The sequence below is a fragment of the Bombus impatiens genome, unplaced genomic scaffold, assembly GCF_000188095.3.
Source record: "Bombus impatiens unplaced genomic scaffold, BIMP_2.2 scf_0135, whole genome shotgun sequence".
In the NCBI taxonomy this organism is placed as follows: domain Eukaryota; kingdom Metazoa; phylum Arthropoda; class Insecta; order Hymenoptera; family Apidae; genus Bombus; species Bombus impatiens.
In genome coordinates, this window is record NT_176554.1 from 1521241 (window position 1) to 1540281 (window position 19041).

A 19041-nucleotide genomic window follows, 5' to 3' on the forward strand; every position below is an offset into this window, starting at 1 on the left:
ATACCACGACCGATCTCTTTCGTCTGCCATTCGCAGACGAGAGAGGTATCACGGGTATCGCGCTGCTGTCACCTTCGAGATTCCGAGGCCCGTGCGGGAATTGGTCTTGATCACTCTCGTATCGTGTCATCCGTGGAGGATCCTGCAAACGAAGAACCCTGAGTGTCGACGATATGCCAGTGGAAAATGTATAAGCGTATGAAAAATCTCCTAGACAGAAAACAAACTCGTCCACACGTTTGTTGATTTATTTCCTTTCCGTTCTTTTCTGTTACAAATATATCGAAATGTGAATACACAATACACTTATCCGAATCTCGTTCGCATAGGAAAATCAATACTGATCCTCTATTATCCAAACTACGGTCGAATATAATCTCTCGTAATACGTACAGACACTTATTCCTATAGCGAATATAAATATCAATATACGAAAACATCTGTTTTTATCTAAAATACATTGTACGTGCCAGCAAAGGAACAATTTAGTTCCTAGCACTTAAATTTCAACACTGAAATTAATAAGAGGAGCCGAAAAAGAGAGTTCACTATCTAGGAAATCTATACGTATTAACCTTGTCTCATAATCTACTCGGATAAACGTGGTTCTACCGAAGGTTTCCGAAGATAGCATCTTAGAATCTCATTTATCTAGGAAATATGTAAATAAGAACGAAATATACTTACTACGAATGGTCTTGAAAGATCAGCGTCATCCAAATGAATTTCCTCGTTTGGTGTCTCGACTACCGGTGCCGGTAGCCGGTTGCTTGTCTGCGCCTGTGCTTTCGGAACTGATTTCTCGACCCCCAAGAAATGACCTCCTATCGAGGTCATCTCATCACCATCTTGAATAATGTCGTCGTAAAGGGAGCCATCACCTTGCTCGGTTCCACCACCTACGTTTTCGTTACTCTTGTCGGCACTGTTGTCCTCGTCGTTGTGAACGGTGGGCGGTACCGTGGTTTGCGGGTATTGCGGTCGTATCTGATCCTTGCGCTCTTGAATGTAGTGGCCAACGGATCCACTGAGCTGACAGTGATCCAAACAGCCGTGACGACAGATCTCAACCTTGACATTGATCGAAACAACTTATTGCTTTGACGTTCCTCTTAGTCATCGTTTCATTTTTTTCCTGTCTTTCTAAGTACAAATTTGCATAATGAGTAGCCAAATGATTTAACGTTCATTGCCGTTTACAGAGTAAATTCATTAAGCCGTTCGTAAGCTGTTTAATTGTAAATATTTGCTCTTTACTTTGACGAACACCTCTCCAAGTTAACAGAAGGTGCGCCAAAGCACCTTGGTCGCGCGTAATAATATTTTCAGTTGTCGGTAATCCTGTTTTCGATCGTAAGCTGTGTTATCCGCTGTATATTACCCAACATCGTTTACCTTGCACTTGATGTGCACGCTCAACGCGTCCGGGAACTTGAACGCGTGGAAGAAGGCGTAAGTGATGACCGTCGCCCGATCGTCGGAACCCCGTGCTTTCAAGAATCGGCTGATCATCTTCGGCCTCAGCACGCATCCGAACTCGTCGCTCAGCTGTATCGTGTGTCCACCGCCGTCCGAGGCCACGCACGACTTGACGCGCATGTCGAATTCTCCTGTGTCGAATTAATTACCGTAAATGACATTAACGAATACATAGCCGTTTCCAAGTATTATGTACCCGAGGATTATGTAGCTTTCGAAAGCTATTAGAAGCTTCCGAGCGTGAGCCGTGTTCAACAGGAAGAGATTACCGACGTTTCGTCGGTATTACACTTAGCTTCGTCAGCATGTACTGCTACTCGGTATCCTTCGAATTCTAATGTATAGACCGTGAATTTTTATTTGTAGAAGCTTTAAAAGCGCAAAAGTACACAAAATCCGTATAACACGAAAAGATATATAAAATATTCAAGGTATAATACTTTTTATAATACTTGGTACGTAAAACAATTTTCTGCCGAAGTTGTACTTTTTTCATTATATTTTCAAAAATATGAATTTGCATAAAAATCCGCAGTTTACCGATGAAGCTAGCTGCAATGTTGGCGGAACGTCGACAATTTCTTCCTGTTGGAAGCGGCTCACGCCTGCAAGCCTCCAACAATGTCGAACGCAATAATCCAGCTTGCGGAAGCATCAATGCTCTTATAGGTTTCGAAAAGTTTCATAAAGTTGGATGGTTCGTTGCCACGTTACCTCGATAATCGTTTATAGCGACGACTAGGGTGAGAGTAGAGCCGAGCGGTACTATTCCGGAAACCGGAGGTGCCCATGGTCCCTTGCCATGTTGAATTTCCATCCAACAATCCACGTTGTCGCCTGCAATACCGATAGAATGGTACACTTACATTTGCGTTTTAGTTTGCAGGCAGTCTGTTGTCCGTTCTCTAGGCACAACGTGTCAGGTGCGATTTATACGTGTTGCATAAAATGAAGTTAAGTGGCGGGGCTGCGGTCCTACCTGTGGTTAACCGCTGCTACACGAGTTACCGTGCGCGATGCGACCATTTGTACCTCGTATAAAACACTTTGCACAGAAGGATCATCGTTTTACCCATTAACTATATATCCGTAGTCTTTCGTATAGCAAACCTTGATCAAGGCAAATCGCTTGTATTTATCGATCGAGGTACAAACGTATTAAAATTTAAGATATTGATCGTGTCAAGGGCTACTGTGACGAGACTTACTACATCGATGTTAGACGAGAGTTAAGAGATGCGAAGATCACTAAGCGACGTTGATGTGGAAATATGTTGTTTGCATGTGTGTAGAATAGCAAATTATACCTCTGAAGTCTAACTGTATTACGTCGAGATCTGCTATAACCATTGGCGGTTTCGAAGCAGTCTTTTCGTAATCGTTGAACCATTCGCATCGCAGTCGTTTGGCCTCGTCCCAGACTTCGAGCAAATCTTTGTCATACTGAACGACCACAGTGTTCTCATAGAACTGTCCATGCATATCCGGCTTGGTACCGCATCTGCGACCAGACGAACAAAATCTAGACTGAATATCAATTTACGAATTTATTAATCGCTGAAACGTTGCAGATAAACTATTTTACTGTTACTATTTTTCATTGCTAAAACGTAAGAGATAATATTTAACGTCTCTGTTCTTCGTGTCTTTACGCTAAACATCGTTCGTCGATAATTTTTAGAAGCCACTGAAATACGCGCGAAACCCCATTAGAATCGATTAATAGCCTGTCGAATAACTTTGCGTTAAACCCAATCGCTTATCCAATTATCCTTTATCGTAGTTTGCGAGCCGGTTGGCGCCAGACGCCTCATAAGTTCCAGTTAAAGTCGTAAGTTAACAATCCTCTATGGAGATCGCAGTAAACCGAGACGGTATAATCGATCTCGAGCATCGAGCAACGTTTCCACACGCCTTAAATCATCTAATCGTGTCGAGTTTACGTATATCTTTTCACAGGTAGATACGGTTCGATAGACGAATGCTCGATGTTCTCGCGATCTTACCTCGCGTAGGCTATCCGAAAGGAGAAGAAAGTCTGGCCAGTGGACGGTGGAACGTAGACGCATCGCGGATCGGCGTGTTGGCCTTTGGACGAGACGATGCCCTCGAAGGGTTGTGAGAACGAGAGATGTACATCCATGTGATCCTTTCCACACATCACTTCGAGAGATTGTATGGCTGGCATTCCCTCTGGCCTTTCTAGCGGCCAAATGTCGCTATTGCTACCAACGCTCTTCAAGCCAACCACCTGTGCATTCAAGGAATACGTTTTTATACTTTGAACACCATGACCTGTCTTCCTTTCTCACTACACTACGCGTGACTGTCGCGAATACCTTCTACAGATGTTCGACCGAACATGTTTGAACGTATACGTTTTACATTAATAACCACCGCATCAAAATTTATCGCGAATGAAGCCGTCCTTTACGGTTTATGTCTGTATCTGATGGAAGTAGATACTACTTCAATATCAGTAACCTGTCATACACAAATTTATGAAAGGTAGTTACGAATCTACCCATTATGTAGTTTCCAGCTGCTTTTTGGTAGACATTTAATTACGTAAGAAATATTAATCATCCATCAAGCCGTACCTTGAGTTGCATTTTCACTCTTAAATTAGTTCAGTGGTATCTTATCTTATCTTATACGGTATGAGATGTGTTAATAGTTGATGATCTTAGAACCTGTTGATTCAGTAGGAGATTCGATAAATTACAGGGGGAAAAAAAAGATATTTCGCAGATTATGTAGTTAATTGCATTTAAAATTCTATGAAGTGCGCACATAAATTAAACTTACTAAGCACCTTGTAAAAACGTTAATACGGGGTTACGTTTATTATCGTGATTACGTGTAGTATTCTAATACGTTTATATTCGCATTTTTTCTTCTTAAATTGGATACAATAAATATCGAATTACTTAAATGATCGTACAATTACAACTTAACGATCTCTTGTAACGATCGTTACGTTCCAAGTGCTAATATCGTTTTCTATGAAATGTCGATACTCTTATGAAACTTAACGATCGCTGTACGATCCGTAAGTTACGAAGTTACCTAAGCGATAATGGCCAACATACACCTTAACAATACTATAGGCTAGCGTTAAAGAAATTTTTTCGAATAATAGAACGCTAAGAGTTGCGGTATAACTACCCAGATGCATAACCGTTATGAAATTTTTACAATGTTAGTTATGCTCTGATAACTAATGGAGCAAGATCGTAAATGTTAGTTCAGAACGAGACAAAGTCAAATGACAAATTTATATCGTTCATTGTCATATACGTATTAATTCTTATTCGACCAATTTGTCAATAAAAATTACCAATTTCGTTTAACTATGTTTAACACGCTGCAATAAATTAATTTATTTGATATTCGATTATTTTACATTGTGCCAAATTGAAGCAGACATAATATATATTATAGATACAAGTACTCGTATGATTGTTAAATATCGACACACTGTATTTTATTACGTGTTGTCTCAACGCGTAAAGTTTGTTCTTATAGAGTTTTTACGATATTTTCAAGCAGCACGCAACCTGTCACGTCACCTGGCTAGAGCCTAATAAAACTTTCAATAGCTATGTTCGAAGATTCAGATTTCACGATGTGCCATTACACCTCTAATAATATTGTTAAGTATACGAATGTCTGCGTCACTCTTAATTTATGAGAAACATTCGAGACATCTTAAGTTGCGGGCAACAGATATTTATCAATGACCTATTCTTTATTGCACGTACCTACGCTTGAAACCTACCTATGCACGTTTCTATACACGAAAGTATCCTCTTGTGAGTCGCGAAGTTACGATTACTTATACACCTACTGTAAACCGTACTTATCATGTAGATCAGTCAAGGATGAACAATGCGAGTATAAGCTGCGTAAGCTGTAGTTTATGATCCATTGAAACGATCGATCGAAATGATTTGCAATCTTTAAAATCTCAGTTACCAATGAGCAAGGAACAAACAGAATGTAAATCTCGCTACAGATATTCCAATGATACACGTTATCCTCGTACATATCCTATACAAAATACATGTGGCAATTTCAAAATATCCGCTATACCATAGAATCTGTGTCCATTACAATTATAGATATATCATCGTTGGAAGACTTTCGCGAGCTTGTACAGCATCGTCGAACATAAGTACCTTTTCGCGGCTACAATTCCCGAACAAATCCCTCGATAACGAGACTTATTCGACCGTATCTGTAATTTCGCATTTCACGTATCTTTATTTCCAATCGGCAGCGATGATTATACCATTACGTTTACCGTAAATTATTATTGCGCGTCTATCCTCGGTATTCTCCTACGACCGTAAATGCCACGCAATGAATGAACGGATAAGCAAATAAACGTTCCGTGCATAGAACGTATCATTCGGCGGACATATTTCGCGATACTTAGAGGAATATTAAGCCCGGCAAAACACTGTAATGTTTCGCCTTACGGTGATCCGCCGTTTTTCACATACAGCGCAAACGTTGCGATTCACGGCGGCGTAATATCCTAGAATCTTGGCATGAAAATCGCAAGCGTGCACAGGTCGTGGGAGATTAGGCGTGTTACGTTCTGAGGATTTCTCTAGAAATCACCAGCCGCTGGCCAGCCCGCATTCTTCGCGTACAGCTTTGGGCGTATTACTTCGAACGCATAGTCGCCGCCGCGGCGATCGCGTCGCTTGGCTGCAGAGAATCGCAGAAAATCTCAGCGACACGTACGCGTAAGTGAAGATCTTTGAAGGAAGGTGTTCCCGGCGTATATACCGTGCTCGCGCAATGCTGTAACGGGAGAAGCGTCTTTACCGCTGCATTAACGGTCGCCGTTTTTCGCGCAAGTGAAAACAAGTTTCTGTGCTCTTACAATCGCACTGTTAAATGACAACGTTTCATTAGAAATGATTACGCACCTGGTATACACGGACCACGCGCTTGTGTGCACTGCGTGCTCTCGCGAACAACCGAGCGAGCCTCGGTTTTTCTTTCTCCGTCATTTTGCTTCACCTTGGTTCACGGTCGATGATCGAGAATCGATCGTCCGATACAGAGCGCTTTGCGATATCCTTCGCGAACGTTGTAGAAAAATGTTGATTATGTGCGAATAATAACGGCTGACAGGAGGGGGGCGGGAGGGTTCAATGATCCGGATAGAACGGATGTTGAGGTAGCTAGACTCTTTAATGTACTTCTTCTTGGTAGATTGCGAGAGTAGATAAGAGGAAATTGGGATGGAATTTTAAACTAGCGCATCGATACGAGACAGATCCGAGTTGCGAGTGAGAGCATATTGTCTGTTTCCTGGAAGAGCGATACAAGAAGGAAATTAATTCGAAGTAGAAAATTCTTAATTTCATTCGTCTCGCATCTCCTTTCTTTAAAGATTTAGGTAGCAGTCTTCGGGATCTGAAGATCTCTAATAAAATCTTGATTATGTATATTATTTCCTGTTGAGAAATCGTTAAAGCTACTGTGCGGTATCCTTTTTGTTAAATAGTAAAATTGTACTTGATAATAGTGACACGTCCATTCTGCTAAGTAACTCGTTTGTAAACTGTTATAAATTTCTGGAGATGTTACAAGATCGATTTGATCGTTGAGTTAGAAAATCGATAACGTAAGTAGGAAAGTCTTTTAAAAATTCGATATCCCGTACGTATCGAAAAGATAAAATCAATGCAGGAGAAATGTTCCGCAACATCCACGCTCTTTACTCGGTCATTTATCGAGAGAAGACAATACGTTCGTGCTCTTGAACGTGAAACGAATGGTAAACGATATTTATATTATGCGCTACAGGCGGAAACAATTCGCGGGATATAGGCTTTCAGTTCGTTATAACCGCGAACGTATCAGTATTCCGAGTTACTCGAACGTGAGGCACGCCGGTAGGTGAGTTTCCCATCGCGGCTCTTCTGGCGTTCGAATACTAATGCCCGTCTCCGTGTACTCGATTGTATTCCTCGTGACACGCGGAAATAGCTTCCTCTGTATTCGTTTATGTGCTACTCTCTACTTGGAACGAGTAACTATTTCTTCGCGTCACGTTCTTTTGAATAGGCGCCGATAAAGATTTCGGCGATGGATTGTATTTGAAGTTCCTTCTTTAAAAACTCGTGGTCTGTCACGCCGGGGACAAAAGCAAACGATGAATAGTCACGCAGGTTTTTGCGGTACTTCTTCTAAAAGCAGTTAATCACCGATGGTTAGTATATTTGTATATGCGAAGACTCGTACAAGAGTTAACAGGAAATGAGATATGGAACCCCAATTCTATTTCGTTCGGTATTAGATTGATGATATAATTTGTCTCGAGATTAAGATATTATATGTTTGAACAAAAAAAGTCATATTAGTAAATAATCTTCAACGTGAATTATTAATTATATGTAAAGGAAGATGTCTGTACTTTTTGTTATTTCGGTGCTTTAAAAAAACATTGAATTTACTAACTCTCTCGATTGTTTATGCAGTCTCAAATATTTTGCTACAATCCACAGAGTTTACTTCTCAGAGCCACTGAATACAAAAATCTCAATTTCTTCAGAATATCTGATTATTCAAAGACCTTTAACTCAAGTTTCGTTCATTCTTCGTTCCGCAAAGTACATGTTTCTCGAATTGTTCATAATTTATAATTCTTGTAAAATTTTCATTTATAACCGCGGTTATGATAAAGCCGAATTATTGAACGAAATTATTCCGGTAGAGCTTGGCGAGGTAAAACAGGAAGAAGTGGATGGAAATCGCCGATAACTATGTATTATGTTTCCTGGAATGAATATAGAAATCCGGTAGAACGAACAACGTGGATACGGAAGGGTATAAATTTTAAAGCAGTAAGCACACGAGAGGACGACGCATTTCCTGCGCGAAACCGCAATAAGAGATTTCACTCTGTAGACGCAATAACATCGTGGGGGCAATAGGTTGTGCAGGGGTCCTGAATAACTTTCAGAGGAAGCAGGTGCAAGGGGAAAAGGAGGAAAAGAAGGTCGTAAGATACGGGTAACGGTACCTAGAGTAGGCACGAATATCCGCTTGCAAGCTGTCGCGTCTCTTGCTGCGTCATCGCATTGTCATCCAACTGTGACGAATTTTTCATTAGGCATCATTTCGTAACGATCATCACGGATATAAAGTGAACAGTTTTATCCGTGATGCTCCTTCATTCTTCTCTTGATTTCTAATTTTTGAACGGTACCTTTTACTACCTACTATCTTTAGGGCCTGACTACCGAGAGCCCGTTAGTCTTTAATTAAGGAAGGGATCTATGAGTAACGCGGCGTCAGCAAACGCAGTTCACTGAAATTATAGCCCATTATCAGAATTGGTAGCCGTAGTTCAGTATGTTCTAGAGTTTAATTGGCTTACGAAAGAAATGGCTAGCAGATAAGAGACAACGTGCGAAGAATCGTGTGAATCGTTGGGCGGTGTAATGGGTGTAGGATTATGTACAGGTATTTCAACTATCCGCGTGAGCCACTGTAACTTGATAGTATCCGTAACTCGTTTTTCACGTTCACAGTCTAATAACTTACTCTCCTTGTCTAATGGTTGCATGCAAATTCGCGTATGTGTGTAAACTTTCGGTCAATAGAATATAGTCAGATCAGATATTACGCATGTTGCAGCTTTCTTACAATGTGCCGTAAGTGTCTATTTAATCTACGAGTCTCATCGCATTTTATTATATATATATATATATAATTTATAATGACAGTTTAGTATTAATGCCAGAGGTATTTATGCTTTCTAGATATTTAAATAGATCAAGCTTAAATTCGTTTAGAAAATGTTATCATTTTACGCTTTATTCCTTATGATCTGTTTTATTATCGTAACTTTCTGGCTCGAGTGTCGAGACGTGAAACGTATTTGCAGTGTAATTTTCTCTTGACGCTTAAACTTTGATCGTAAATATGCACATTAGATGCTAATCCCCGTTTTGTCTTCATTATTCACTCAGGCAAGCTTAATAATAATCGTTCGTACATTATGCGAGAAAGTAGCATACTTTCAGTCGGACGTTACAGCGTTGCGTGATTATTAATTATTTGAACCATTGGATAGCCTTTGAACCGGAAGTTCGACTATCTCGACCCGATCTGTACATGTCCATTTATCAATAGCTTACAAATAACCCATGAACGTGTTGGTTCTATATGGGTTACCGTTAGGTCGTATCGAACAATACTTCCCATATGGGCTTATTCGCGCTATTATTCTCTCGCTTAAGCTATGCTAAATCTATTTATTATTGTACCGCGGATTATTATATTTTTATCAATATAAATAAAGAAATGGAACTTGGATAGGAATTTGTTTTATCCACTAAGTATTATAATGAATACTTTAGATTGAATATTTTATATATTTTTGCATATTACATACTTAACGCCGTCACGTTTCCCACGAAGAGATAAAAATCCGCACTCTAGTTACTAACTGTGTATACCTACATGTATTTGCTCAAGCTATAATGAATCTTTACCTCAAGCTATTGTAAATCTACTTGTATGTACAGGGATTAGCAATATTTCTCACCATATAGATCAGCATACGTAGCAACCTCCACACCCCTGGCATCCTGGAGGTCCCAGCCTCTCACGATGAGATACGCTTTTCTGAAAAGACGAACGTTTTGTCGTTAGAGCATGCCTTAATTTATTGTAATCGTATGCAAGCGAGCTGACTCTAAAAGGAATTTGCAGCCGGATCTATTTTAATTTATCCGACCACCATGGTCTAGCGAGCAAATTAACTGAACACCGTCCGTCAGGTCGCGGTTCGAATCCCAAGGAGGTCTCGGCGTAAAATTGATTTGCCGAGAGAAATCATGGTTATGGGGTTTCGAGCGTACGCGTGCTCAATCCGTTCGGTAGAATTAGGATCCGCGACGTTTACGATCAGTTTCAGATAAATAAGATTGATCGATCTGGTTATATTGTCTTTCGATAGCCATTTCAATCTGATTTTTTTACCATAATTGGTAGTAAAATGTCCGTCTAACGAATTTTAACACGAGTTGTATTTTTCTGTTTCATTTTCGACGCTTTTCTTACGTATTTCACGTATCGCGTATTTTACACACCAGAGCGACGTTATCGTTCACAAATCTATTGCCACGTTCAATGTAGACATTAAAAGAAGCATAGAAGTCAAAGTATGAACGAGACAAATGACTTTAGCGTAACGAGTTTCGTATATTTTCGTGCTAACACAAAATGCACTAGCACTTCTATTCTTCATCGATGTTATCCCACACGATAATTGTCGTTCAACTGATATATCGGTTTATCGCGCGAGATCCATTGCGAGGATAATACAAGGTTGGACGTTGTCTCTTTCTCGAATGAAAAAAGCGACGCTTAAAAGCATGGAGGAAGTTACAACTGGTAGTTTGTTTTGTAGTTCGTGCCTGACCTATTTAGAAACGACGCTTTGTTGGCTCGAATGTAGCTGAAACGAAGTCGCTAATGAATCGATAAGCGATACGTTACCGGTTCGGCCAGTTCCTCGTTCCTTTGATCGCGTCTCTAATACCGTGCCTTTGCGTACAGCAAATCCTACCTACGATCAATCAGAGTAGTCAGTATTTTGCTCCGTAATATATTTCGCTCCACGATCCGTATCACGTTCGGGTGAAGCTAAACGAACGAGAGGAAATGATAATTACAGGGAAGACCGATCATCTGCTTCGTTTTATTTGCTATGTCATTCGGATGGCTAGCAATAAACAAGTAAAAGAAGCGTATAATTCAACCTTCGGTATCTGGTGCCGATTCGTGTTAGACGAGCGAATTGATCGATTTGAGATTTCAATTTCATGCGTGGGAAAATGAAACGCGCAGGTTAAAGCGATATGGGTATCCCGGATTAAAAGGAAAATAAAACGTTCGCGAGATAAAAATAAAATTAACGATCGCGTATCCAGACTGAAACCTGTTCTCCGCAACCATTCATAAAACTCGACGACTGTGGTCCATTTTCGCGGTAAGCCATTTATGAGTAGCTTAAGCCGATGGATTTTCAACGTTACAATCGGCGGTACACATCAATCATTGACTGTATAATGGACCAAACGTCGATGATTCAGCGATTAGCTTTACGATTGTCACGAGAGTCGATAATAAATTTTTAGCGGTCGTTGCGTCACGATTTTGCTCGAAGCAAATCTCAACGGCAAATCGAGTCGAAGCTGATCAGCGGCTTGCCGAGTCTACTGTTTTTTGCCAAATTAAATGCATCGCTTCACCGAGATTTCAATTGACAGCGACCGCCTTACAACCTCGTTCTCTTAATAACCAAATGATCGCGGCGTTACGGCCGTTCCAAGCGTTTTATTTTGTTTTCCTTGCAGCCTCAGCTTTCAACGGTCTTTGACCGTTTTCTATTCCTCGACTATCCAATAACGAGCGGTTCGACGCTTTTTTATAGTCTTAAATGTTGTCTCATCGAAGTAGATTAGTAACTGGTAATTTTCAAAGAACTTAATCCTCACAAGGGTACTGTTTTTATCGAACTCTACGAGTCGACCTAACTTTACCTTCTGGAAATACGATCCGAACAGACTGTCTATGGATTCGACTTTCTCGATCCTTTACGCTCCTTTTTTCTTATTACATTTCGATACAATTCATTAGTTACATACACGATACACAAGGTTTCTGTTTTATTTTTTCGCTTCCGACGTTACGTAGATCTAATTTCAATACTCATTTGTTAAACGTTTGCGAAGGGGACAAAAATAAATGGACACTTAATGGAGGTAGGTATTAATGAAGTTTCGTCGAATATGGCTTATTTATACAAAAATGTAAGTATTAATTTCGAGTTTTCTACGAGGACATGTAATAAATAAAACTGAAGTATATAAACTAGTATCGGTTCGATCAAAATTCATTGATACTTCCACTACTTGTCCACTTATTATTCTCGCCGACTGTATTTACATAATCATCGATGTACACGTCGCGACGTCACGTTGCCAATTGTTAGGCCTGCATCGTAATACACGGAACAAAAGGAAGAAACCAGCTGGCGTATATCGGCGAACAGCTGAGTACGACGCTGCTATGCGGACGACGTTAATTAAAATTGAGTTTACTACTGTGTTGTACGCGTAAGTGGCACGTCACAGATTACGAATAATATAGTTGAACGTCAGCAGCGTTCGTGAGTCGACGTGTGTGGTAGGCAGCGTGTCGACTGGATACTAAGAATGCCGTATCGCTAAGCATGTTTTAATTAACGCAGTGGCAACGCTTACAAACAGAAATGGATCTCATTGCGATCGATTCGAATCTGCATCGGCGCATACCGAACAATTGCCACTGCTAATGCGTTAACAGAGTCACAGTTAATGATTCGTGGCTATTATCGAATAGCTATCGTTTCGTGTTTATTCTCCCGGAACGATCGGCGAAAGCAAACTCGATGAGCGCAAGAATGCCGTAAAATCATGCGAATAGCATTCGAATTAAAGTACAGATACAAAATTCGTTATGCTCCGTTTTGTCGAATTCCTTTTTAACGTATCGTTTCGTTATTCTTTGGCCTCGAGAAACTTACTACGTACAATACGTATTTTTGTAGTTCGTGAGAAACGGTACGCCTTTACCGATTAACGTCTATATGAAATAATAATCCGAAATGCTTTACCATGCAGGAGAATGGAGATATGAATGAGATTGTAAACACAATTCGAAGAAAATGTTCTTTACCTCATAAATTTTAATGCGGTTGTTTCTGCGAACAGGAAATGTTAATTGACTAATTATAACGAAGACATAAAAGCAGCCTGACCTATATACATACGTATCTTCTTTACCTTAGATTTTTAGCGTTAGTCGGCCGAGAATCGGCCACGGAACTGATTGACATGTACCAATATCCTTTAATTGGCACGCCTATAAACTATGCAATGCACATAAAAGATTACCACGCGACTATCTTCGCCATCACGACGGTCGTTTCTATCGTTGATGTCGTAATCATTATCGTCAGCACGGTTATTTATATTGTAACTGCTATTCTTGTGTTTGTCGCGTGTTATAGTTCGCAACAAGGTTCTCTCGTGCTTCTGGATGCATGGAAAATCAAGCATACCAACAATTATTTGCCGTTTAAACCGATCGAGATACCGATCGTCTTCTGATTGTTCCCGGATACGCAGGGTCATCTCGCTGAAATTCCCATAGCATGCAGGAATTATTGCTCGCGAACCTGTGAAAGATTACATATACCGAACGAAGAATGCACGAAACGTATCTTCCGAGTACACGTCTATTTATGTGCACGAAGTTTTTAACGAGGATCGTTTGAAAGGTAGGCGAGCTAGACATTCTTGCAATGTCTCAAAGTTGGAATGCTTCGAACGATCGGTTACGTTACGGGCTTGTTCGTATCGCCGCGGCGCCGTAACGGTGTCCCCAACTTACTACTTCTGCGATTCGCCAGATAGATCCCACGTTAATAATTCCCCGTGGCATCCTTTCATGAGATCCCGAGTACGTCCTTTCCCAGGCGATTCTCTGTTTCATCGACTCGAGCATCCGCGAATAAAACCGGACGCGAGCTACGAGCACGCGTGCCACGGCATGATGATTTGTCTTCGCGAATAAATCGCAGTACAAATCTCTTGATCGCATTAGTTACGCGAGATCAGCTCTTCCGCTGTTGTACAGCTTGATTTTCCGTTGTGTTAAAATGTCGCAAAATTACCCTTTTATTACTGGCTGAATATTGAAACACGATACCAAAGAATATACTTCGTTTCATGTAATACCTACCATGTTTATTTTATAGAGTGTATAAATTATTTAAATATATTTCGCGGTTTTCGTGTTATTTACTGGTTTATTATTCCTTGGTTCTTAGAATTTGAATTTAACTCAAGCTAAAATTGACGTTGATTAAATGTATAAACGATTGCTGTTGGAGATAATTTTTACTCGGAAGATATTCGTAATTTTTAATTACAATGACCGAATAAAGGAGGTCTTCAATTTAATTATTCGCTAGTAATAACAGTTCACGGTGCTGTAATTATGACGCACTTTTATATTAATTTGTTCATGGATATCGTAAATCTTTCAGCAATTAAACATTTTTTTAAATGATACGTATAATTTATCACATTCCTCAGAGCAAGTAATACAAATCTTCCCAGTACTAAACAGTACTTAGTATGTTACCAATGATTTTACTTAAATCCTCGGAGACTGTTCACGAGAAATAGTAGATAGTGTAAAATAATGTAGAATATTTAATTCTCCAAGTGTCGGATATTAACAAATAGATATTAAAAATAGAAATAATAATGCAAAGTTTAGATTCGAAATTATATATCCGGTCTCGTGCAGTTCGAGGCATCTCCTCACACTGACGCGATAATTTCTTAGTGTTTCGTGCAAACTATCCTAAACTAAACTGTTCGTAGTAGTACGTGGGAGAGACGTATTATTTCATCACGGAAGGATACATAGATTTCCCATAAGCGACGTACGAGTAGTGGGGCCAGGGCTAAGGTCATTAATTCTTATATCGCTTCGTAATTTGTAAGTGTCACCAAAGCCAACGGTAACTTATTCCAAAACTATCAGGGAGTTGAATCGAGTAAAAACCGAAACAGATACGCGTCTCCTGATCATCAGGCACTAACGACGCGAGACAAACTCGTTCCTTGGCAAAAAGTTTCTTAGATTCGATCATAAGCAACGATTAATTATAATCGCGTACAAATGTAAATATCGTTTCTTAAACGATGCGTCTACCGCGCAAGTGGCAATTACCGTGATGAGAAATGATAGAATTATTCGAAAAAGTCTGTCTTAATGGACGTTTAAATCAAGCGACTTTTAAATGTGTTTCTTGAATCTCGGCGCTCTTGAATAAACGGTACCATTAAAATGGTTCAGTGAAAACTACATTTACACTGTGGCAAATGTACAGCAGATACTTACGTGAGATAATTATAACATGGATCTGAATATTTCAAATTTGTCGTCATTTAGATATCCATGTGGCTTAAATACACCTTGCTTAGAAGATTTAAAACGTCGTTTGAAAAGAAGAATATTTAACGATAGTGTGTTCAGTAAGTTCACGTGCTTATGTTGGTAGTTACATGTGTACGATGTATCTGGCATTATTTTCATATGATACAATTTCAAATTTGATACTTTACCTACTGTGCATTACATAATATATTGTTTGAACGACTTTAACAATGATTACAAAATCTGCAAATGTATATTCCATTAAATACGTAAGAATATACTGTAAATATCTATCATTTCTTAACAAATAGCGAAGACGCACTAACTATTTTTCAATTCTTAAGATATAATAAATTATTCATGTAACGAATCGTAAACGTTATTCACGTTAATTATTCTAAGTAACTGTACTGTAATACCATTAATTATCACGATACGTATTATATCACGATATATATCATTTTTATATATATTAAGAACTATACATTTACTGTACGTAATTACCAAGGAATACCTTTTACATCGCAAAACCCTTAAATAGTAAAACAACATTATTGCAAAGGAAAATCCATCGAATAATAAGATTCTAATAATCTAATAAATTATCCTATAAGATACGATTGTAATAAGTGCAAAAGTACAAATCGTTATAAAATGGATCTTTGAATTTTAACGATCAAATACTATAAATAGCGTGGTATAACGGCGATACAACGTATTTACCATTAACGATTCCGATCAAACAGTTGGTAATAAGATGTAGTTAAAAATATGATAGATAGACGGTTAATCCCTTCCGGCGGATAGATAAAACGATCTAAAATAATGCTCTGACCGGCGTGACCTTTAGAATACGTGTCCAGCCGCAACTGTTGCCTCGATGCCGGTGTTAAAGAATTTATTGCTCGGTAAATCGAAGAGGATACAAAGAGAAAAGGAGACGAGATCGCAACACGAGCGTAGTATGGAACGGAAGAGATTCGTACGAGCACTAACTGGACGAGTAATCGACTTTACGATCCATTCACCGTGCGGTCGAGATCGGTTATGTTAACATTAACGGTTAATGTGACCCAGTGATGGTTGTTGCGGCACAGAGGACAGCCGGCACAACGACGAGCAATTATCGCATGTGTTATGTTCATCTTGCGTACCGATCGTCTCGAACGAAGGCTGCGTGGTAGCCGCGTATTACGTGAGCTACACGCGCCCTGTGCGTTCGACCATGTGAATGCACTCGCGGTGTACGCTTATGTAAATGTAGACGTACACACGGTCAGATAAGAGCATCGTGAATGGAAAGCCCGGCAATACGCGTGTCCGAACCAGACGAGTTTCCATCCTATAGAAGACGAAGGTAATTAACGCGCGGACATCGTGTTACGAAGTCACAGCTATCGTGAACCCGTTACCGCCGTTTCAGTCAGGTGTTCTCAAGGAGATCGCGCGTCCTTCTTCTATTAATAGGTGAAAATCAATTTGATCTGTCAAGAGAGAGAGATCGTCGACATATGGACAAGGAAGTAGGTCCTTCATTGTGGCGAACTGAGAATTTACGATTACGACCAGTTGTATCATAGCGATGTAGCCTACATCTGTTACATAAAGAATAGAAAGCTTTTGCACATCCGGGATGCGTTAATTTGATAAAGCATAAGAAGACGATCGTAGAGACTTATGTGGACGGTTACGCTACCCGAAAGTATACCGATATTCGCGCACAATTTTCTACGGTGCTGCGTTAATTCGCTCGTCCTCTTCTTCATCAATGACAAAGGAAGTATTATACAGAAGAGAGTTAAAGGAAGCCGAAAGGCGCTCGTTGATCTGTCGAGATTCAGGATAGCACGGTCCAACGAATTCTAAGAGCAGCTTGGCGTGTCGGGGCAGCAATCGTTTACCGCAAAACCGACAGCTGTCGCAAATCATCATTATCTTCGTTCAGCCTGGCTACAGAAACCAGGAGCAAGGAAGAAACTAGGTTAACGCTGTGACGCGCCACGCTGCTCCGTTTCCGCGCGAGGTCTGCCTGCATTAATCCGTTTCTGTATGGGCAGCGGTACGGATTTTTTTTTTTATATCTGCCGTCGTGATTCGGTTAGAAATTAATGAGAGAATCTCCTTGTAGACTGGCATCTGGTAACGAGCGTGAATCATATACGCGTAACGCGTAGATGGACAAGCGTGTAAAGGACCGGCGCACCGCGCGCCGTTGGAAATAGTTTCAGTGTGCCGGTTGCGAGCGCGGATAGCGTGTCAAATGAACGTAATACCGTGGTAGATAATGGATAATGGCACGAATCTACACCAATACCGGTTTTCATGTAGCAGAGCATGCACGCGTCCGCTCGAATCGTCCGCTGTAAATGATACGCGGCCGCGGTGTACGCGCACGCACGCGCACCGCATAACCCCGCTCCGATTACGTTTTCCACTAGTATTTGCGACGCTTGATGCGTAAAGTATTATAGGCTGCGCAACCATCTAGCCGCTATTGCCAGCGCCAGAATGCGATAACGTTCGCGATATATATATGGGCTCCATGGGCCGTGGAAATCGACCGATGATCGATATCACCGTTTTCACCGTGCGCGACCGACATGCTGCGCGAAAATCCGAAAGCTGTGAAATCTGTGAGAGCCGTCACCTACGGTTTAGCCGATGCTTTAATGCTGTCAGGAGAGCACTACCGCGGACGATCCGATTAGGGGTAATTATGCATCTAGATCGGACATTATTGCGTATTAGGGGCCCAATTACAAACTTGAAAACGTCGGACTTTAAAATTAATACTTCTGTGGGTTATTCTAACGATGGAACGGTGTTGTTAGACCTCGTGCAAATTGCTTCTGATTTTCGGAATTTTCGACTGCTTAGAGATATACGGACAAAATCAAAGATTAATCGAACGGCGACAGTAACTTGTTTGGCTATTAACAAAGACAAGTTCGAAAAGAGCTTCGAAATGTTGGAGCTCGACTATCCTGAACTGAAAAAAATTAAATAGTCGCTAAAATGAAAAAAAAGACACGTTTTCATTTACCTCGTTGATATAGCAAGATACTTGAAATGGGCCACCATAACTAAAGAATGTATCTGATAAAATCCCAAGGCATCGGAAATAAAGAGCGATATAAAAATGGTAGGAAACGTGGAAGATGATAATTTCGTATTCGCAATTCGCTGAAAAGTGCAATGATAGTTTGGAGATCGCGCCACAAGTTTCTTGTATTCGAGCGTAACAGCACGCGAGAGGGACAAGCTTGCAAACTCAAGCGACACACATTAGTATTCGTAATAAAGCAGTGTGTTGCTGCACGCCGAAATTCATGAAACACGAGTCACAAGTATCGCTTGGCCCGTGACACTGTTCGCGGTACACAACCGGTCGTTATTTCTTGCCATGTGTAGCCGTGACGACAAATAGACAAAGTTGCGGTATGCTAATATTAATTCCTCGAGAAATTACATTGGCAAACGAATGCAAAGTTATGTCGGGCGTGATCTCAATGCCACCGCCGTGCCGCG

General features: G+C 40.4%; 1 protein-coding gene across 4 annotated transcripts in view; it reads right to left on the reverse strand.

Annotated features, from left to right (window-relative positions):
• Nucleotides 1–19041, reverse strand: part of LOC100748356 — a 30544-nt gene that overhangs the window by 3433 nt on the left and 8070 nt on the right. For 2 of the 4 annotated variants that reach the window (XM_033319146.1, XM_033319143.1), the window contains exons 2-8: nt 10058–10137; nt 3486–3730; nt 2787–2980; nt 2194–2316; nt 1396–1610; nt 688–1071; nt 5–142 (exon numbers count right to left, since the gene is read on the reverse strand). In XM_033319146.1, coding sequence (XP_033175037.1) covers nt 5–142; nt 688–1071; nt 1396–1610; nt 2194–2316; nt 2787–2980; nt 3486–3730; nt 10058–10099 — 1341 coding nt within the window. In that variant the 5' untranslated portion in view covers nt 10100–10137. Of the gene's footprint in view, nt 1–4; nt 143–687; nt 1072–1395; nt 1611–2193; nt 2317–2786; nt 2981–3485; nt 3731–10057; nt 10138–11013; nt 12070–16236; nt 16494–19041 lie in introns of those variants that run through there. The other 2 variants (XM_033319145.1, XM_033319144.1) reach the window with 2 other exon arrangements.